This window comes from Amphiprion ocellaris, chromosome 7 (assembly GCF_022539595.1).
Source record: "Amphiprion ocellaris isolate individual 3 ecotype Okinawa chromosome 7, ASM2253959v1, whole genome shotgun sequence".
Classification (NCBI taxonomy): Eukaryota; Metazoa; Chordata; class Actinopteri; family Pomacentridae; genus Amphiprion; species Amphiprion ocellaris.
In genome coordinates, this window is record NC_072772.1 from 9,424,967 (window position 1) to 9,448,197 (window position 23,231).

The 23,231-nt window shown below is 38.8% G+C and overlaps 1 protein-coding gene across 1 annotated transcript in view; it reads left to right on the forward strand.

Moving 5' to 3' along the window:
- Positions 1 to 23,231, forward strand: part of gucy1a2 (guanylate cyclase 1, soluble, alpha 2) — a 44,053-nt gene that overhangs the window by 13,167 nt on the left and 7,655 nt on the right. The window contains exons 4-7 of the mRNA XM_023288932.3: positions 1,180 to 2,090; positions 13,971 to 14,183; positions 16,709 to 16,981; positions 19,036 to 19,179. Coding sequence (XP_023144700.2) covers positions 1,180 to 2,090; positions 13,971 to 14,183; positions 16,709 to 16,981; positions 19,036 to 19,179 — 1,541 coding nt within the window. The remainder of the gene's footprint in view (positions 1 to 1,179; positions 2,091 to 13,970; positions 14,184 to 16,708; positions 16,982 to 19,035; positions 19,180 to 23,231) is intronic.

Sequence of the window (23,231 nt, forward strand, 5' to 3'; positions counted from 1 at the left end):
TGATATCCACGGTATTTGTTGTAAAGACTGAATCATCCTGTGAAGAAGACTTTTTTTGGCCACTTTAAATGTAATTTTATACTTCCGGTTGCTGCTCAAAGCTCATGACAATAGAGGAACAACAGAATGTAAATCAGATGGTAATTAACTGATCAATTCAAAGCTTTACCTGATGAATCAGCTCACTCTCTACCCCAATAGTTTAGCAAACATATCTTAGTTTATGAGTTTATTTTTGATCTGTGCAAATGTGTCTCTGAGAAAAGCAGATTTTTTATTTTTTTTTTTTATAACAGTATTTGGCTCAGTAGTCATTGCAGTTACTATGCTTGGACACCTGCAGTGCACCACCAGCTAAAGAACAACAAAATGTCCTCTGTGAGGTTTATGTATGTCAGAGTCAACTGTATGAACGTGTCTGTACAAATGCTGACTCCATTACATGTTAGTATACAGTAAATGTCTGTTAATGCTAATTTGACTGATAATAACTGTATTTTAGAAGTGAGAACTTGACTAATTTTTTTATTGTTTACAGATTTCTGTTTCTGCAGCTGTGTGTTCTTGGGCCTTTCTATGTCCCTGTTTCCGTTTTTCAAATTAGTTTTTTTCTTCTTGCATAACTTTTGAATATTACTATTTTTCGTTTAGTTCGTGGTGTTAGTTTTTGTTTTCAATAAATGTCAGTTTATTTTTTCTGTAATCTTTTAATCCTATTTTTTTCTTATCATTCAGTCAGTAGGCGTGTGACATGATTATTTTATCTTATTAATATTCATTGTTTTAGCAAGGCTTTGATGTTTGATTACTCTGAACTCAAATTTTCTTTGGTTGATAATCCTAAAATTATTTTTGCTTTATTTAAATCTTGGCTAAGCATTTCATGGAGCAGAGGTGACATTAGGCTTGATATAAAATGCTGCTGTAACAGGAAATTATACTCACCTGTGTCAAATTGTTCAAGTGCAAATTTCTTCATTCAGAAATTATATTTAAATACGGTGAGTCAGGATGCAAATCTGCAGTTTCTTTTTCTACATCTATATTTTTTGTCAGTGTAGATATTTTGTTACGTGCATGTGGGTAGGTCAGATGTACCTTTGAATTTGCTGATAATTTGTCTGTGTCCTCAAAAAAAACAACATCCTGACATGGTTTTTCATATCTCCTCTTGTTCAGGAGTACCATTCTGTGAGCTGCGAGAGCATTTTGGAGAGGAGTTCTTTGGCCTCTGCTTTGAAGAAAATGAACGAGTACTTCGGGCTGTAGGCGGCAACCTCCAGGATTTCTTCAATGGTTTTGACGCCATTTTGGAACACATTCGCACCTCCACAGGGCGCCGTGCTTCATCTGAGAGCCCCTCCTTCCAGTGCAAGGATCCCCGCGAGGAAGAGAAAGGGAGAAGAAAATTGAACAAAGTTGGAGATCAAGGGGAAAGAAATGGAAGAGGCAAGGTGTTGCTTCTTCATTGTTTTAACCCTGCCCCTGTTGTCGGATTGGTCATGCCGGGGTTGATCAGAGCTGTTGCCAAGCGGATCTATCATTCAGAAGTTGAGGTGGAGGAGGTGCCACCTCTAACTCCCTTGTTGCCCAATGAAGATACAGAACACACAGATTGTGACTCCACTACCCCCACTCCGACTGCATCCCCCACCGCCTCGCCCTCTTCGTCCCCATCGCCTCCGTCACCTTTTCCAACCTCTGTTCCCACAGTTTGCCTCTCCTTCCAAATCCAGGAAACATGCCCTCCTTCCCTTTCTTCCCTCTCAAATGCCGGCTCTGTGAGCACTAAACAGCCTCCTCCCTCACTCTCCACCAACCCCAGTGATCTTCGCATTGGCCTGGCCACGTTTTGCCGTGCCTTTCCATTTCACCTCGTCCTGGGGCCTCGCATGGAGCTACTGCAGCTTGGGGAAGGACTGAGGAGACAGACGCGTATTGAGCCTCTCCGGAGTCTCTCATTCAGGGACTGTTTTGAGATTGTCTCACCCAAGATGGATCCCTCATTCCAAGGAATCCTGCTGAGGCTTGCATCCCCATTTACGATCCGCACCAGGCCTGACACCACACAGACTGGCACAAAGGAGAAGGTAAAGCTGTCATATATAAATAATCACATTGGTGCTGAAATTCTACTTTTTACCATATTTTAGACAATTTTTGCACTAATAGTAACTTCTAGCAAACTGAAGCCCAGTTTTAAATTATTAATTAAAAGGCTGCTAATTAATTTTTCTAGTCCTCAATATGTAAGACCAAACTCAGTGATGATTTTAGCCTATAAACATGTATTGTTTTTGTTGCCACAGTGGACGTGATGTGAAAGCTTCAGATATCACTGAAGCTTTCACATCACTTCTGTCCACCGCCATCTACAGATTATTAAAACACATTAAAGTGTTATACTCTTGGAATGCATGACATTCTATAATTAGGGTGAGCATTGCCAAAAAAGTGGGCATACTGATATGTGTTCACCCTGCTGAGCGGAATACAAACTGTGATGGTCAAGCATGGGACTTTCAGTACTGTGAAAAATGTCATCATCTCTGTGCTGTTATGTTATCATATGAAAATTTCCAGTGTTTCATTTCAATTATATCGGTGCAAGAAGACCACAGTTTGCTACAAATTGAATGTTGACTCACTGACTATCTTCCCAATCTAGCCAGAGTTCAGTGTCAGAGTTTACTCTAGTTCAATATTTGAATTATTTTCTGGACTTCTTAGTCTTGTAGGGCAGGTAGCAAAGTTTGGGTGTATAAAGTGGACAAGCAAATGGGTTGGGGCCACTGAATGCCATCCCACCACATCACCACAACACCTCCAAGCCTGTGATGTGTTTGCATGGCAGCAGTGAGGTTTGAATTTGTTCCAATTTCCCAGAAACAATTAGTCAGTTGGAGTTGTGTGCTATATCCAGTTCTTTATTGATTGGACAGTCTCCGCAGGCTGTCAGTGACAACACCAAACACCCTGATGCTAAACAAAACTGACAGAGAAAAGATTGATCAGTCCGGTCACGATGCTGTGCTGTGTATGTCTGTGTAGCTGTGTACAGGTGGGCGATGTATATTTGTCTTGAGCTTGAGTTGGAACCTCAAAAATGTGAACAGAAAAATACCGTTGTTGCAGGTCATTAGGTCAGATGTGTACTCTGTGAGATACTAAAAAAGGTATAAGATAGTTTCTGATCATTTCAGTTCCAAATCTGTACCAGTTCATCCTGAACTAAAAGAACTGTTATTGAGAAAATACACTGACTGAGGCGAATAAATGGTACAGGAAAGTCTTTTCTCGGGCATTGCAAAGTTGTTATCCAACACAAGTGATGCGTGTTGTTATTTGGGAATCGCGTTCCTCAAAATTGTTTGACATTTTTTTTTCATTCTTTGCCTCTTCTTCGCTAGCTTTCGGGATATCTTGTGTAACAGGTGGCTTATTGTAAATGAGTCAGATGTAGTAAGGATTTCTATGAGAAAAGTCCCATGTTGTCAGATGTATCTTCACAACTGTGTCAGTGTTACAGAATGGTCTGACTAAACCGATTATCGTACTGTAGGTTAAAAACTGCTCAAGGATGTTTGTGTTTCTTTAAACTATTCACAGTAATGGTCAGTCCCAAACCCAGGATGTAGGAACGGTGTCCCTGCAAAATGGTGTTGAGGGGAACTTGTTTTGGTGGAACGTTTGCACTCAGGAAGGGAAGAACTGTCAATAAAATGTCAAATTTACAGAGTTACTGATGCAATAAGTATTTGCACACTGTATCATTTGTTCCAGTTCTGGATTGGGATGTGCTGCTGCTTCATTTTAATTCTTGCCATGTCTGTGTAGTCTAGAATATGTTTAATATTCAATGGATTACAGAACGCAACACATCTTGTGTAAACTAGATACTATATTTAAGCATATGATGTAAAGGACTAATAATTTTTTCTTAAATGCATTTTTTAACCCCTTGACACCTGAATTTATTTACAATTATATAAAAAAAATTATTAGTGTTTTTGCTTTCCAGCTGATGCTAATTAAGTGGAGATTGTTAATTTGTCTGTTACACATAGAATACATATAATAATTTAGGTCCCACTCCGACCCGTCCTACGAGAAACCAGTGCTTGCAAAAGGTTCCTAGATACATATCGAATATGCACAAACCGGCATTGGGGGAATGGATGCGCTATCTCGGCGGCAGTCTGAATGAAAGTAGTATGTCACGAATTTGCGACAATCGGCATCAAAGGGTTAAAAATGCTCATGTTAGGGTGGAACTTCTTACATGAAAGCCGTTTGGTAAATCAATGTAAATCTCTATGTTAAGCGTAGGATGTAATTAAGTACTTTTGGTCTTGCTTTGATTTGATAAACCCAACCAGTAGTTTAGTGCATTCGTGTAAAAAGAACACTCAGTGACGTAGGTTAACGTATCCTCCATACATGCATTTCGAGGCACATACAGAGAACACACTACTATGTCCACATTCCACATATCTTAAGGGGTAGCAGCAGGATCTCCTCCTTCACAGTGAGAGCTTGAGTGCCACTACAGCACATCTCCTCTGTAGCTTTCATCTTCTCTCTGCTAGTGTCTCTTAGAAATTCACCCTCATTTTTTCTCCCTCTGTACTACTTGCAAAGGTCTATCTTTCTCCTCAAAAATCTTTTCTATTTCTCTTCACGTATTCCCAGCTTTTTCGTTTTATCCCTGTTATGCGCTCAGATGATAAATTTATTTTAAAATATTTGCCAAAAATGGGCACACCACAGTTATTTAAAAAAAAAAAAAAAAAGCAGTGTACATAGATTATTGCATTAGTATTAGAGTTTTGTGCAGTGATCTTGTAATCATCTACATGTTTTCCATAAGAAGGTACTTTTGCACAAGTACATCGGTTTTAGAGGCAGTATTGCTGCTTTTTTTAACACCAGTGGTCAACACCTGTCATTCTTGGAATTTAAATTGGACGCTGCCTCCAAACTCCAAATACCAACTGGACACTTTAAAGTATGTGTTTGTGGAGCAGGCTGGGCGGACATAGTTGTTCTTAATTTTTGCCCTATAAATCTTGTGTCACCTGGATATAGGAGCAGAAAAAACAGGGGGAGCAAGAGAAGGATGGGCTGACATTTTCACTAGAAAGGGCAGCAAAAGAAGGCGACAGGCCAAGGTAAAGAGGCGTCACTCCCCACTGCTGCTCTATGTGTGTGTTCCAGTGGCCTGTAGTGGATTTTCAGTTTGACTTCTTTCGTCACTTTGCCCAGGGATATGGGCCGTGCAAGAGACATTCAAAGGCCTACTGAAAAGGTCACATTGCACCTCTCTCTGTGTCTCTGCTTAGTGTGAACACTGTAGTCAACACAAAGGGGGGTGTAAACATGATGCACTCTCAAAGGTACTCCTCTAACCGGTGCATCATTATGTTTTTGTTGTTTGCCAAATATAATACACAATGTAGCATCAATTTTTGGTGACTTAGCCTATCCTGTTTTAGAAAGCTAAACATAAATTTTGAAAATGCTTGTTCATGCCACACTGCGAACATACTGGATTCACTTGGATGCTAATATTTTCTTTCTCTTACAAATAATGGGATGAATAAGAGCATCCATGAATCACCACACCTGCCTCCACAGTAGTGATGCTATTGTTACAAATATTCAAAGTTCCCAGACTCTTTGGGTCAAAGAGCCAGAATTCTGGTTAGGATGAGTCAGTGTAAGTCTAAGTGAAGAGTGTGTGCAAAGTGTTTCATGTTAGCTGGAGCCTAGACCAGCAGTTGTTTTTGGCTTTAGTTGACTTTCAGAAGTTATTTACAAAAAGGCATGTTTTGAGCATTCAGATGATATTTAACCCTGTTACATGCTATAGAAAATGTCATATGGTAGGTTAGTTAATAAGTGAGACTTTGGAAGGTGAAGGCCAGTGAATACATACTTAAAGAACTACCAGGATGTTCAAATCTGCAATGTCATACTTATTATTTAGCAAATGCTACAGTATTGAATCTGTTGAGGATTCTGGATGAGGTTTGTTTGTGTGTGCATTATGTTTGCACCTGTGTGCCTGAGTACAAAGAAAATCTTGACATTACCACCACCTTTGATCTACGGTAGATAAATCACTGCTGTGACGGTTGGTTTGTTCGGTCGAGAGAGCTTTGAAAATTACTGCCCTCCGTGTCTCTGTCTGCTATTGACAAGTTTACAAAACAGGGTGAATGAAAGTACAAAGGAAAGGGAACAAGAAGGCAGACAGACTGGGAGAAAACATCACAATTAATGAACACGGCAAAAGCATTTTTATTCTTTAAGAACAGAAATGTGATTTATGGCTTGATACAGCTTCCTCTCTGAAACCTCAGAAAAGTCACCTTTAATGTTATACCAACTGAAACTTTGGCCACAAAGACAGCTGTATGTGAGATATTGTAAAATATCACTATAATAGTGGGTAATTTTCTCCACGGTATCTTCTGTTACAGAAAGATTTATAGTGAGTTAATAACATGGATTTCTCAAGCATACTTCATTAGGTTGTGCAGTAGTTTGAGTTTTTCTTCATTTAGTTTGGAGGGAACTTGATCATAGTAGTCAGAAATCAAGAGGTATCAAGAGGTAGTGGCAGTCAGTAAGAACTGGGATGTTACAAATTTCACTGCAACACCATCAAGCGTAGGACGGCTTACAAGGAGCTGTCTGTTCATCTAGAAAGGCTCCATTCATCTGGCAGTATGTGCTCAAATGCTGGGCATTGTTTTTGATTGACTCTTTCATTTGATTATGTACCACCTCTTGTGTACCATTCAGATCGATAAGCATTGCTCTATGAGTCTGCCATGCCTACCTCTCACTCCAAGGCACGTGGCCTTGTCACTGGACAAGAATGCATTTCACTTCAGTCATATTTTCCTTAAGGAATCAGAAAAGTAAATCTGTACAATGTAAACCAATCAGCATGGTGTAGAAAGTGGTCTTGACTTGAGGTTATGGTGTAATATTTTCCTTTACTGCAGTCTGAGTGCTTTTGTTTGTTATCTAATTACTTGTGATTTGTCCTGGTGACTGAGCTCAAAAGATAACCAATCTTAATTCAAGTTGTACTAATACCTGACAGGCAATATTGTCAAAATTTTGGCCGCTATCAGTGTTGTGTACTACTGTGAGGTTTACACTGCCTGGTTTAAATGTATTGCCAAGTGGCAATATCTATTAGTTGAGTAATCAGAAAGTAACCAAATGTGATAAGTTGCATTACTTTGATGATGTAATTAAAATAGCTACATTACTTACACTTTTTTAGCAAGGCAACTAGTTGTCTTTGATGTAAAATTATCTTCCCAATAGTAATTTAAACATGATGTTGAAATGAGCTATTCATTCTCTGTACATGAAAGAGATAATAAAAGAATCATAAAACTACTTTGCCAAATTTCTGGACTCTCAATGAAATAAATGCATAAAACTGATGCAATTTCTAATTTGCTGAAAGTGGATTCACTTTACTTTAACATCCACTGAATTTGCAAAGGGTTCTTTTTTTCACCTAGACCATAATTTCAGTCTTATGTGGACTGATTGTATTTTGTTATGGGACAAGAATTTTTTCATGCGCATTTGAAACAGTCAATGCAACTGATTACTTTTAGTCAGGTTCTTTAAAACATAGTCAGTATTGTCTGTAGATTCTCAGTCAAACAGACCAAATGCTAAAGTCAAAGGAAACTGGATTTATTTTGGTTATTTTATTTTTCCAGCATCAAAAAGTTCATTTACCTTCTACTTCAAATGCACTTTGGATTGTCAGTGTTACTCTTTCCATTGCTTGCATAGGCCCTGCACACTCTGAGACTCATATCACCTTTCATATAAAAACATAAAATGAATTTATCTTCTAGGTGTAATTTTGTGGTGTGATACCAGCATTGCGAGACTTTTACTGAATGTTTCATTTAAAGGTATGAGTGCAATCCATGCAAAATTTTTCAGTTTTTTTTAATTTATTTTTTTTTGCAATGTGTTTATCAAGGCTACAAGTGTGCGTGTGTGCGCGTGTGTGCGTGTGTGTGTGAGAGAGAGAGAGAGAGGCTGACTCATTGACTCTGCTGCTCAGTGCCTGTTCATGCAAATGAGAGTCTGTTGACATGCCAGAGTCTGCTCACAGACAATCCATTAGCTGTCTGTTCCACCTCCTGCTATCCTTCTCCCAGTCTCTCTTCTCCTCTCGTACCTCTTTTCCATTTTTCAAGTCCAGTGCTTCTCATTCTCCCCTGGTTTCACCATCTCCATCCTGACCCCTTCTCTTTCCTGCCTCTGCATTTTTTCTCTCCTTCCCCCCTCCCTCCTCTCATTCTTCATGTCCTTCCGGCTCCCTGTTGCCTATGGTGATAGCAACCTGAATCTGTACATTTCGATAATCTCAATATGTAAAATGTGAACATCAGTGTGTGCTGCTGGCCATGCTATTCTAAGGCACAACAACGCTGCATAAAATGTAGAAATATGCACACAGAAGAGTAAGATGTGAGACAGGCAACTCTCAATTGCAAGTCACAAAGCTTATCTAAAATACAAATTTGCGTCAGTGAAATTGGTTAAGAAAAAACCCCACTGGATTCCTAACAAGAAAGATTAATTCCCTGCTGATCTGTTAAGGCTTGGAAAAGTATTGTGCCTGTAAATGTTGTTGCGCAATAGTAGTACCGGTTATTATTCATTTCTTTAGAGAAGCTAAATTAGATTACTAGTATTTTTTGATTAGACACATATAATACACAGATACTTATGTAAATATAGTTTTGATCGTAATGCATTTGATGTACATCTAGTCCTTAAAAAGCAGGTTTGTCTCACAAGCACAAGGAGAGGAAAAAATCCACTTTAAATCTGTTTTTAAGATACGATCAGACAAAATTTAACTGAGGAAATTCTTGTGTTAAATATTTCTTCGAAAACAAAACTAAATTGTATAAGACTAGAATAAATTCAGTCCCTAGTAGATGATGCATTACTAAAATAAAACAAGTAAACTAAAATAAGACTAGAATAGTAAAGTAAAACATAATCCTAGCAATTACACTCAGGCAATAAGGAATATTACACACGAAATTGAAATGTTGCACCCAAAAAATTCAATATTGCACATTACATTGACTATGTTGTATGTGAAAGTAAAAGATTGCGTATGAGAATGAAATGTTACACCTAATACTAAAACTGATGTTGCAAACTCTTGAAAAAGTAAAATTGCAAATGCTTTTGGTTTTTATTGTTCAGACTTAAATCTGGCTTTAAATGAATTAAATACTTGTGGTCATTACTAGTTAGGGTACTATTGTTTATTCTTTAAACAGGTTGCTAGGGACAAAAACTATGAACAAGATTTCTTTTTACTACAAAAGCGCTTCATAAAAACCATTTTCAATCCTTATATGTAGTCTTATAGTATTAGTAGTATAGTACTGCTTATATGTGAGGAATTTTCAGAGATACAGGTGCAGAACAACCTTGAAAGAATATTTTTTCCTGTTGGTAACTATGCAGTGACCTTGACAAGGGTGCAGTGTAAATGTGTAACATCCTGCTACAAAATTAACCTCAGTGGCATTTTGGACTAGGACAAAACATACTGACCTCATCTTACAGTTTTATGTGTTTTTAATGCTCTTTAATGCCTTCTGTAGCTTCTCTTTCCCCAAACTTTGATCAAGTATTTACTGCATCATCTTGCTTTCATCTTTCCTTTCTGTGTATTTTACTTTCCTTGTAGTTCTCCAGCTTTTTCCTGCAATGGTCCTATTTTTTTTTTTTTGTAATTTTCCCCCCACACTCTTCCCTTTTTAGTTAATCCTCTGTCCTCATCTCTCCTCCCCTTTCCCCTCTATCTGTGTTGTTTTCTTTCCTAACCACTGTGTTCCTTTTGCCTTCCCTCCTCACAGTTCACTCACCTCTTCTTTTTCTCCGTGCTGCGATGACAGAGATGCAGACAGAAGCAGAAGAGAGTGCTGAGTTAAACAGAGACGCACAACTAGGCCAACGCAGCTGCCTCCAGGGATGTGTGTATGTGTGTGTGTGTGTGTCCATGTGTGTGTGTGAGTGTTACAGAGCAAGACAGAAAATAGGAGTGACAGAGGAACAGAGACAGATACTGAGAGTAAGGTGGTGAGACACTGGTATAATTATACCTACTGTACATGAATAACAAAGCAACAAAAACAGTTGTTAGAGGAGAAATTGTGTAATGGTTGTGTAACCGCAAAGCCCTGAAACCGTAACCAGAAAACACAATAGCAGATCAGTAAACGGAAAACAAAAGCAGCTGTGAATGCTGTCTTCTTGCAGTCATTGCAGAAGGTTATACCAGCTCTGCTTGATGTAGTTTCTGGCGACTGTCTGCTGATGCAGGGCAGCCCACATCTGAGACATTACACTGTGCACAGGAAACTGACTATGTCTGGACGTAATGTGGTGACCTTGGCTTTACCTTGGGAGCTTTTTAATGTTTACTTGATTAGACATCGTCTTAGTCGGGGCTTGTCAAGTACACCCAGCAGTTTTCATGGGAATAGCAACTTGCAAGTGGTAGATTTTCTTTGTCGGTCATGCTGGTACCGTACCATCAACTCTGGTCAAGATAGCTAATTATTATTTATTTGTTGTGGCCAGTAGCAATATGATAATTGATGATATTAGTCCTGCAAATGCAAAAATGTGAAGAGGAAAATAAAAACATTTTTTTAGTATATGTGCTTAAGACAGTCACTCCTTCCTTACTTGTACGTGTGGTTTGGTGTCTGTGTGGTGATTATTTACGGCTGTGTTTGTGTTTGCTGCGGACTGTAGGGCAAATTGTACGTTGGGGATAGAAAAGATTATCTTATCTCACCTTACCTCTTGTGATGAGCATCTGTAGGCCACAGAAACTATTAAAGTAACTTTACAATATTGTGCTGAATGTGAAAAATGTCTTGTACTGCTCCACACTTTCTGGTGTTTTTTTTTTTTGGGCTAAAGGACAAGAAGTTTTATCATCTTTCAGTTGAGTAAGAAGTCACGCTCCAGCCACTGTGTGTGTGCGTGCGTGTGTGCGTGTGTGTGCGCGCATGCAGTCAGCGACACAGACTGCAGAGTTGAGGAGAGAAAAACAGAGATGCAAAGAATCCCAGTGAGTGGCATCTCTTGTCTGCAGCCATGCTCCACATTATCAGATGTAATTATCGGCTGAAATTCCATTATCAGAACAATAACAGTAATTTGATTTTCTTGCATATCGGGCAATAATATATTGGCCACAGATATATCATACGTCTCTAATTAAAAGTACAGATCCTGTAACTGTAGCTGTCTGAATCCACAAAATGTCCCATTTATTTTTCCATCAGATGTACACACTGAATGCGTAATAAACATTAGGCGTCTTGTTGTGTATGATTTACATCTCAAAGTAGTTTCTCCTGTGTAATTGAAAGAAATGTAAAGAATAACAATTATTTATGAGCACAGGGATCTTATTGGATCTTATGTTACTTGTTATTGTGATATCATTATCACTGATAACAGCATCATACTCTCCAAGTTTATTGCTGAGATCTCTGGAAATGCTTAACTGAAGGTGAATTGTGAAACTGTGACCTGTATCTTGTCCAATTAGAATTTACTCCAGCAAAGTTGCTGTGTTTCCAGATCTCTCCAATTACTTGGAGTACAGTGCTATTAGAAATTATGACCAAAACTACAAAAAGTACAGCAACATTTTAATTAACTGACATTTTTCTTTAATGTTGGAGATCAACATATGAGCTTTGCTTGAATTCCCTTTTGATTTGAAGATCAAGCATCTCTAATACTGTGTTCCTTCTTATACATGGAAGAGGCAGACATACAGATAAGCATTTAACGACTGGGTAGAAACAGACAAGACAGAGAATAGTATATTTACACAAGAAGCATTTGAGTGCATTATTCATTTTGTATTTGGCTTTCCTGATTTTACAGTCTCCATGGAGATGGTTGTTAGTATGTGAGGCATGTAGACCCTCCCACTCGGCCAGACACAACCTTTGGAAACACCAGCTCAGGCTGACATATGTTCACGTGGGCATATGTTTTCTGTGCACATACATTTGAGAATGTACATGTGTTTTGTTTCTGAAACTCCAATACAACACGTGTGCACATGTAAGGCATATATGCATTTATGGTAGTGTAGAATAGCCGTGCTTACTAAAATACAAAATCAAGTCAATTAGCAGTTCTTGTTAACTGACTCTTATCAAGGGATGGGTGTGTCTTGAACTCAGACTCAGTGGGTTGTAGATTGCATATGTGCATATATGTTTGCATGCATGTTTATACATATTTCTGAAAAACAGACATTCAAAGGCAGTATGTTTGTCTCCCTCTTGGATGTGTGTGTTGGGAAATACTGTGTGCGTGTGTATAGATGTAGACTGTATGTATTATGCAGACCTAGGAGAGCCTGGTGCTATAAATAAAACAGGGCTGCAGTGTGCTCACTGGCGGAATAATCTATCTGACACTATGGAGAAAGGGAGAGAGAGATGAAGGGAAAGGAAGAGACTGAGAGAAGAGCATAGAGAGAGAGAGCCAGATGGGAATTAAAGACAGGTGAAGATGGAGGGAGAAGAAAAAATAGAAACTGAAGAAAAGGAAGAAATAGGGACAAGGACTTAGGGGGAGAGAGAGGAATCAAGAAGAGTGGCTCGTCCACACGGCCTCTAGCAGAGGTAGTTAGCACCATGACACAACCAAGAGTCATGTTCAAAAGGGCAGTCATGTCTTTCCTCAACATCTCCTTGGGTAATCTGCCACCCATGCTTGTTTCATTCCCTCTCATCTGCAAGGAATCAGCTGCAGTTTTTGTTTATACTCCTCACACCTGCGTTAAGGACATTTAGAAGGTCCTGCACACATTTGTCATTGTGTATAAGTGCTCGTGAGCAAAATGTCAAGACGCCAGTGAAACCGAGTGTCACTGATATTTTGCAGATGCTGTTGACTGTAATGCTGCAGTTGTTCATGAATCTGCACGCCTTGCTAGTGTTCATCCTAAACTAAAAAAACAACTTTTGACATAAATTTCTGTATTTAACTGATTGGTGTGCACAATTTGTCTTATACCTGCTCAAATATTTAACATTCAAAGACACAATATGTGAATATGAATAGATGTGGAAAGTTATTTGGGTGTTTATTGTTTGAGGACCTTTGGATGGACGGTGTGAGTCAAACCAGTGACATTATGATGGTGACTGCCTAATTAGTAACTAGGGCACCAGTTTATAAACATTTTACAGGCTTTTTCCATACAGGTCGGCATGAATTATATCTTCATTATACTATTAGACCTTTCCTAGTCAAATGGAATTCAATGTGTCAACTAAATCACAGTCATCTACTGTATGTGTCTCTTGCATTGTGTGTGTACACATGGGTAAGTGTGTACGTGCGTATATTTATTTGTTTGGGTATATTCAAGCATTTAGTTGAATGTTTTGTTTGTGAATTCAACCAAATGTACAGTTGTTGCCTCATTATGACTGAGATGTTTATAGAGAGTTAAAATGGAGCAGGATAGTGGAAAATCCGTTTATATTGAAAACATCAGTGTCTTTTTCAGTCAGCCCTTAATTACTTGATTCAGTCTTTGCATTGATGTTCATGCAGAGAGAAATCATAGAAGAGACAATGATTAGACTGGTACAAATACAGTAACTTATGTCTGCAGTAATTATCCTGTCCAGAGAAAAGCAATGATGAGGTGGAAATGACAGTTTTGAGCACCAACTATCCCATTGACAGTAACTGTCTTAATCTGTGTCTAATGTCTAAAAACAATCTTTCTTCACTATCTCGAAGTGAGTACTGACTTTGTTAGAAAAACGTTATTTAAAACAAAATGGACATTGAATTGACATATTTTCCTCTCATTTGATTGTTCTTCCTGCCAGGTGATGGAGTTAAAGGGTCAGATGATCCATGTGCCCGAATCCTGCTCCCTGATGTTTCTGGGCTCTCCACGTGTTGATAAACTGGAGGAGCTGATGGGCAGGGGTCTCCATCTGTCAGATATCCCCATCCATGATGCCACGCGGGACGTTATCCTGGTGGGGGAGCAAGCCAAGGCCCAGGATGGCCTGAAGAAAAGAATGGACAAACTCAAGGTAAATAAGTTTGCCCATGGATTTTTCGTCTATTTATATGTGTTTGAAAACTCAGCTAATTCCATTTATTACACAAGTTTGCCATTGTGAAAACATAATCTCATCAGAGCCAATCAGGTTATTTGTTACAGTTTGGCTTTTGTTGCGGGACAATTATGTGAACATAACATATTTCACTTAATGCACCTGTTTGACCAGCATAGGTGCATTTACAGTGTTGTGACTCAGTCTGTCTGTTAAGGGCCAGTGATGATCAGGCAGCTTTGTCAAACACATAGTAAAAAAATCAATTCTGGATCAAAACTTGGAGTCTTCAAAAAGTTTTCAAGAAGGAGTCTTCAAGCAGTCTTCAGAGTCTGATGTGAATAATGTTTATTCAATACAGAGGCTGTAAGAACAAACATGAGCAAAATATTGAGATTTTAACTAACTACACAAAGCGTTCTTTTATACCTTTTCTTAAACACTCCTCTTCCATTCTGGAAGGCCACAACCCATCGTCTTAAGACCCAATCAGGATGTATATGATGTAATCTTATTAAAAATTAGACCACCTCCTGTTTATAAACTGTCTTTTTTTAAATTTCTGCTAGGTTGGCATTATTTCTGCTTAGCTCTGCATGACCTAGGTTTCAACTCACGAGTGCAGACAGAGAGGGCGTGCACTTCACTTCCTGTCTTACGCCTTATATAGGTGTGAGACAGGAAGCGGCTTCCGTTGGGCTGCTGCTTTCCACAGGATATTTTAGTGTACTCATAACTTCAGTTGACACGTTAGGTCCTCCAATGTTATCATTGTTAGCTCTTAAATTTGATTCACACATCCTATTCGTCTAGTTTTATCATTTGTTCAATCTTAAAATGTCACAACAACAGTAAACTGGTCACATAGTGCAAGCGCTATTTTACAATCGGGCACTAGCTTGTGTCATGGCACAGGTCATAGTGGTAAAGTGATTAGTTGTTGGCTCTGGAGGATTTTATTACCACCAGTCCCTACCAGCTACTACCAGAAACAACAAACACAGAATGCATTTAGGTGTCAGCAACAAGAAGTGCACAAGGTTGTAGCTCTCGGCAGTCGTTCCACTGCTGCCCCGTGTTGCATGCATGTGCCACAAGGCCAGCAGCCCTTTCTTGTAATGGTAATCAGGCAGTGAAAGATGAGGCATATCACTTATTGTCCATTACAGTCTCAACAAAATGAGTTAAGCTACCTGCAGCACCCCACTCCTCTCTCGTCCTCCTCTTCTCTCTGTCTGGAGCCGTCCACTGACTGGTTCCTATTAGGGGAGACAAGGGATGTAACAAAACCAGATATTTGTAGCTGCTACCAATGACACTGACATTTCATGATTCTCAAAGCCAAATTTGATGGCAGAAAAAAATCTAACAAATAACAATTAAAAATATTCTCCTGTTCAAAAAAACTCTCGTACATAGAGTGGTAACACACTCAGGCTTGCTATATGTTTACAGACTGGATGCTAATGGCAATAGTCTATGAGCAGCACATAGATAAATGTTGTAAGCTACTGTAATATTAGCCTAAACAAGCTAATGCCTTTGGGAATGCTGTGTCTGTAGCATTGCTACTGCAGATGCATCTGTCACAATATCTGTAACATTTCAAGATATGAACATGTCGATGAAGTTGTAAACATATAGTTAACAACTTAAAAATGTTCACCTTGAATTTTGTATACAGATCAGAATGCCTGTCTTTGAGGGGCTCAGATAAGTTTGATGTGTTTCCTTTCATTCACAATGCTTTTTGACACAGTTTGTATTCTGCCTTTGGTTGTCTATAACTTCTCAATCAACTCAAAGGCAAAATATAGCCATTCATTACTTGATGGGACTTGTAATTCCAGCATCAGCTTGATACCAAAGCGTTGGTTTTGTGACATCTCTAAGTGAGACCTGCTTTCCTGAATATTGGCACCAAATCAAAATGACATGACAGCCTGTTACCATGACACTTGAATATTTACTGTTTAGTAGATCTTTATTGTAGTTTTCTGTCACACGTGAGACAACTCACTAAAGTAAACATGCTAAATCCATGGTACTTATGAGTTAAATATCAATGTTGCGTGTGTAAATCCATACTGGCTGGAAGAATGTGGCTCCTAGGACTTGCTCTTATAATTTGCTTTTAAAGTACCCTTGAGCAAGTCACTAAGTCTTGACCCAATCCTAAGAATCTGCTCATTGCATCACTCTCTCTCACTGCAATTACTCCCCCAGGCCACAGTTATAAATAGCTATATCTTAGTCAACTTGCCTACTTAAACAGTGGCATAGCACTGCATCAGACAGACTTGGCATTAAGGAGCTCACCCACAGACACAAACGAGCATATACAGATACACAATCAAAAATACACCACACACAACTACATTTGCCTACACCAGCAGTTTTAGTTTGGTGCAGTACTCCCACATTTGAGCATCACTGTCATCAGTGCCTTCATCAAACCAAAGCAGAGAACAAACCCTCAATCTGCCTCTCTCCTCTTCCAGGCCACATTAGAGCGGACTCATCAGGCACTGGAGGAGGAAAAGAGGAGAACGGTGGATCTCCTTTATTCCATATTTCCGGGGGATGTGGCTCAGAAACTGTGGCAGGGTCAGCCAGTGCCAGCTCGCAAATTTGATGATGTCACCATGCTGTTCTCGGACATCGTGGGTTTTACCGCTGTGTGCGCCCAGTGCACACCCATGCAGGTCATCTCCATGCTGAATGAACTCTACACTCGCTTCGATTACCAGTGTGGCATTTTGGATGTTTATAAGGTCAGTAGACAAAAAGACGTGCACAGTCTTCATGTGATGTAGCAACACCTGTTGAGGTATTGGTCCAAGGTTTTCAAAACTGTAAAAAAAACATCAGGGAAATGTCACATAGAAAGAGAGAGGCTTTATTGACTGATGTGTAGTCCTCTGTAGAATGAAGTCATCATAACTGTTTTCATGAAGTGACAGTTTCCCAGAAAGTTAGTCCTCATTTCTTGGAGTCTTTTGAGTGTTACCAGCTAAACCTTTCTGGGGTGTGTCACTGTCAATGTGTACTGAATATACTTGTGTGTATGTGTGTGTGTGCTGTGTGCTGTCATGTGTGGGTGCACTTGTGTTGTGGAAAAAGTAACTGATTAATGGCCAGTCTGTGAGAGCTTAACAACGATGTGTCAATATTGCCCATCTGACAGTGTGGCTTTGGGCCTAGTTACAGTCATCACTGTAGTCTGCTGTCTTTCCCTCTTTTCTTCCATCCTCTCTGTTACCACATTAGTTTCTTTCTGTTCTTTTTTACTCTTTCCACCTTTGCTTCTCTCCATCATTACCATTCCCGTCATCTTTCCTCTCTAACTCTTTACCTCAGTTAGTGTGACAACAACATATAATTACCACTTTTCTATGAAAATGTGCTTTTCCTCTTATTTCAGTTCTCAGAAATGTCACATGTTAGATATACAGCGAAATGGAAGCGGTGGTCCAGAGAAAGGTAGAGAGACTGACTGTGTGAAGGAGGGTTTATGTGCGTAGAAGTAGAAGTTTGTGTGTCAAAGGGATAGCAGGAACAGGAGGACATGGTGAGGAGATTGAATCACCCATATGTCGCCATTGTCATGGTTACTGTCGAAATGATTTAGCCGGTGGCAGGCGTTAATGAGAGCAGTTTGTCTCCTAGTTTTCTTTTTCTGTTTCTTCTCTTGTGCTGTCCTTTTTCCAGGACTGTATCATCTGTCATGACACATATCTCACTCTTTTATCTGGAGATATGCCAACACATCCATGAAAGTGGCACTTCTCGTTTGCTTTATTCACGTGATCATTTCACATGTGCTAATTCTTCAAGGAAGGAGAAGTGCTACTGCTGCAAAGCCTACCGTAAATAAGCGATAAAATACTTGGCTTTATGGCTCAAATCATACTTCATCTCTGTGCACAGCTGCTGCGGCAGTTTTGGAAATAGATCTTTACACCATTTACCCTCATTAGTAACAGATTACTTGAGAAGAAAGCCTGTTCGTGTTATAGCCAACTGATGAGTATTGGAGAAGCTTTATTAAAATAAAAACAAAACTGCAGCCCTTAAAAAAATGCACAGTAATGCATCTTTCAAGCATTTTTTATGCTTGTCCTGCCAGCTATATTTCCACAAATACATTTGAAAGAAATTAATTCAGAAAATGTGTTTTGCGCACAAATATATTTGGGTAAGTTGATCCAAACATTTTTACCTACCAAATGATTAATCTATAAGCTCACTGAAGCAGAACAGTTATCTGGTGTTTTTTGGTACATAAGAGCTTTGTAATGTCATGTTGCCAACAATTTTATTCATCCATTTCATCGTGGAAATAAATATTTTTGCCACGTAGCACTCATACATTACCTTTAAGCTGACTCTAGTACTGAACAGTAAGGCACACATCTATGTTTAATTTTAGTCATGGTTACTTTAAAGCAAAAAAAAAAAAAAATAGCCAACTTATATTGCCTTTTATAAAATACAGTTAAATGTTTAAGTGACTATAAAGATATGAAAACATGTCAAGAATTAGTGGAAATGGTGGTATTGTTTGTTAGCAGTGAAAAAGTGCAGTAAGTTTGATTACTGAGCTCTTCAGAAATGCTCACCAACTCTTATAGTGAAGGATGTGGGCCAAGAGAGAGAAACAAACAATAGTTCTTACATTTCATGAGGAATGAAATGTGCTTTTAATTTTCTACTACTCAGGAGCTACTTAGTTTCACATAACAGCTTATACTCACAGCAGCCACCTTAATTTTACAATGATTCATTCATCTCAGTACCCGCCCCTCTTCTTCCATTTCTCACACAGATTGAGACAATAGGTGATGCCTACTGCGTGGCAGGAGGGCTTCATAAGAAAGTCGATAGTCATGCAAAACCAATCGCACACATGGCTCTGAAGATGATGGAACTTTCTGAGGAAGTACTGACACCTGATGGGAAACCTATCAAGGTGAGTTGTCATTCATTAGATAAAGTTTTGAATTAGCCAGTAGCTTTGGACTGTATTGTCTAAGTACTTGTATTTGATGTAACAAATTTTAATGAGCCAGTTAGTATTTTAGGGCTTATGGCCTATTAACACTGATTTGGATGCTCAAATGCCCTAAGAACAGCAAGATGGGTATTTATTTATATGTGATGTGCATTTCAGTGAAGATCTAACAACAAAACACTCATTGTGACACCTAACTACATATATTAAAAATCAAGAAAACGTTATAATGAATGAATAATTTTGTTTGTAATTCAAAAAGATACACTTCCAGTGTTTTTAGGAGAATAGACTCTGGTAAGAGTCAGAGAAACTGCGTAATACAGAATAACTATTTTAGTCTTTGATGCTAATGGATCAGTGGAGTGTGTCTTTATGAAACGAGGCAAGAGACATTGTGCATCTTAATATGTCTGTGTCTGAGTTATATTTCTCTCCACCAGCCAGCTGCATGAACTGACAGTGGGACTGCTCATACGTGCTTTGTGTGCCGTGTACCTTTGTGGCCATTGTTGTTTCTTAATGTCGATATATGTGAAAACAGTAGGACATGATTATATGCACCGTGTGGATGTATGTGTGCAACATTTTGTTTGATTTATGCACCATAATGTGTCAGAGTGTGGTGTGTGTGTGGTTGTCGGTTCTAGATTATCTAAGCTTTGTTAGTCTATTCTACTTTCTCCTCATCTCTCTTGTTCATATTTCTCTTTTGTGTTGTATCAGGCTATTTTTAGCCAATGGTTCATTATTGCATATTGGCAGTAGGACATTTAAAATACTGTTGTTATATTTCTAGAGGAAACGCATGTGTCCCATATATCAGCTGCAGTTAAACAAACAGTCTGAGACAATAAATAATGGTACAACTGTCTGGTTTTCATCACAATAGCAGCAGGTGGTGTTGTAAGTGTTGACCCACCTTTAGAAGGTTGTCAGGTACGGTTAACATTAAACCCATGTCAACTGTGAAACTGCATTTAACAGTATTTTATATATCTTTGACAAAGCTATATTTTTTATAGGTCAGTTGAATTATGAATGAGTATAATAGGTAGGAAGAGAAGGAAAGAGGCACAATGAAGGGAATTGAATTTAAAACTCTTGTGTTAATTCAGTAGAATAAAAAAGGAACACATGATATAATTTATTTATTTATCCTGTCTATCCTTTGTCCAGTATCAGTGAAGGTGACCCAACACTCTCAGGATGCCTCAGTAGCTTTGTAGGCTAAAGTGCTTAGAAAGATGTCTGTCAAAATTGCTGTCTACAGTATGTTGCGTTATTTTCTGGTTTGGCGCAGGTCATTAATGAAACAGAACCCATAAATGTGGCACAATGTGCAGAATGACATTTAGAACAATGTCGGCGTCTTTCATTTTGCTGGAAAAGTTAGATTACATGAAAAGTTTTTTGATGAACAAATGCACAGTTACTTCTGCTTGAGTAACATCTGCCAAAAACTGCGCTGATCTGCTGGTTTAGGTAATAAATGAACCTTTCAAAAAATAATCAAGCTCTATATTTTTGACAGAGTGAAGTGGGTTAGGTAATTTAGAAAGCACAGAGACATCGACAGACACGTTGGTTTTGGAATTGTAATTTGTCAGAGAGAAAGAGAAATATAGAATATTGCCTGGTTGAACCTGCTTTGATGTTTGAGAGAACATTGCAGAATGATTTTCTGTGCTCCAGTTTTAATCTTTTAAAAAAATATACATGGCACAGATCAGAATAAAACCTGTATGTGTGAGAGAAGCTAAGACGAAGAGCTGCTGAACAACAGACAGGACACTGTTCCGTGTATGCTGTGCTCCTAACATTGTCCATTTGTCTCAAAATAGAAAGGCCTTGCCAAGCATTTTTGGCCTGCTCTCTTGCTCTTCCACTTTCTCTCTCTGTTTTCCTCTTTATCTCTCCTCCCTCCTCTCTCTCCCCCACTCTCTCCTCCACAGCCTCTCTCTAACTCACTCCTTCAATTTTCCTCATTTCTTCCTTCTCCCAATTTTGATCTTTGTTTTTGCTTCTCTGTGTTTTGTTTCTCTTTGTTTTGCTCTCCTCCTTCTTATTTCTCCTCATGTTGGTGTAACAGAGAGTTATAGAGATATTTAACACTTCAGCATGATGAATGCTGTTCAGTGAGTGCACTCAGCTCCAGCCAGTGTTGCACTGTTATGCAAACTAGCATGAGAGCTGTGAGAGAGAACTGAGAAAAAATGTTTAGTGAGCGAGAAATGGAGGGAGTGATCCAGCAACACAGAGGAAATATATAGAGGAGTCAGATGTCAAGAGAGAAACGCATATAGAAACCAAACATTGTAAGTTCTTTTCATCTGTATTACTGCCGCAACTTCAGGCCTGTGGCGTGATCTTTATGCATGTGTGTGCTTGTGTGTGTGCGTGGGTGTGTGAGTAGGTGAGCAGGTGTGAGGGATGTAGTGCTTGTAGTGCCCAAACTTCAACGGTGTTCTGACCAAAAACACTGCAGAAACTGTGGCGTCTGCTATATATGCGCAGTTCTACACTCTTCGCATGCAGGCTTGTGTCCACGTCAGTTTGTTGTTGTGTTTATGTGAGCTCATGTCCGCCAGACACACATTACTTTCATAATATGTGCAGCAGTAGAGTTTATAAATGGTCAGCATTACGCCATTCGAAAGTGGCTGCTGTTATTGACAGCTTGTATGACAGCACTTTCATGCCTGCAGTCCACATACCATATGCATAGCATTCTGTGTACATGCTGATGTGAAGGTTTTATGGAAGTGGTTATGGCACAGCAGCAGATCAGTCAATAAATAATATACCGTACCACCATATACTACACTGTACAGGTATATTACCACATAGGATTACATATAAAATGATTATATTATTATTGTACATACATGCCAAGAATGTGACTTTTACTCTTCATAAACATCAAGAAAGTGATATTACATCTATTAATTACTTCATTCTTTATATATAAGACCGCTAAAACCCTTACAACCACAGCTAATTATTTTTATTATATATAAATTTTTCAGTTCTCTAAAATTTGCCCATTCTACTTTTTCAGAGCTCATCTTTAAAATGCTGGTCTTGTCTGACCAAATGTTAAAGCCCAGAGATATCAGATTTAAAATGATATTAAAGAAAGAATTTTGACAAATCCTTATGTTTCAGTTTTGGAAACTAGCATATGTTTGGAATTTATCCTCAAAACGTATCCTGACTAATCAATTAATTGATAATTTCAGTTCTAAAAAAAACACAACTAATTTGGAGCACCGTTGACTGAATGTGTGTTATGGTTTGCTTACAACAGCTAAAAGTAAACTGTACTCCTAGTTTATTAGGTTAAACCGCTAGATTAAACTAATGCAGTGCAATACAGCAGACATGCCATCATGAAGGTAGTAATCAGTTTCTGCTGAAGCTGTTAGAAAAGTATTGATTCATTGTTGGGATCCTTTTTGAGGTTGTTTTTCATGGTACTATTGAACTGTATTTTGTGATCCTGAGAGGTATTTCTAATGTTATATCCAGGTGTATCAACAACATAACTTTTATTTATTATTCATTTTGTATTGGACTGTTGTAGCTTGACGTACTTGATAAACTGTTGACTGAGTGCATGAGAAACAGCATTCACTCAATACTGACTCTCTCCTCTCAGTGTTTCAGTTTCCATATCTTTCTGTCAGCTTGGCCAGAGGCTGGAATGTGATTGGCTGCCTGAGCTGCTGCGCCATTTGCTCTTTGGCTCGCTGAAGGCCATGTGCTATGGATGCTGACTCATAGCAAAAAAGGAGGGGAACAGTGTATGAGTGTCTGTATTTTGAGACTTAGAAATAAAGCGGAGAGTGGGCGCTGGATGCAGATTTGTTTGTGTGTGTGTGTGTGTGTGTCTGTGAGTGGTTGTCTGTTGTAGAGGCAGACAAGTACATGGCCATCTGTAAGCAGTTTAGCTACAAAAATAGGTCACACTCGTGCACCGAGCAGCCCTTTCTCGTTTGCTTTCCGTC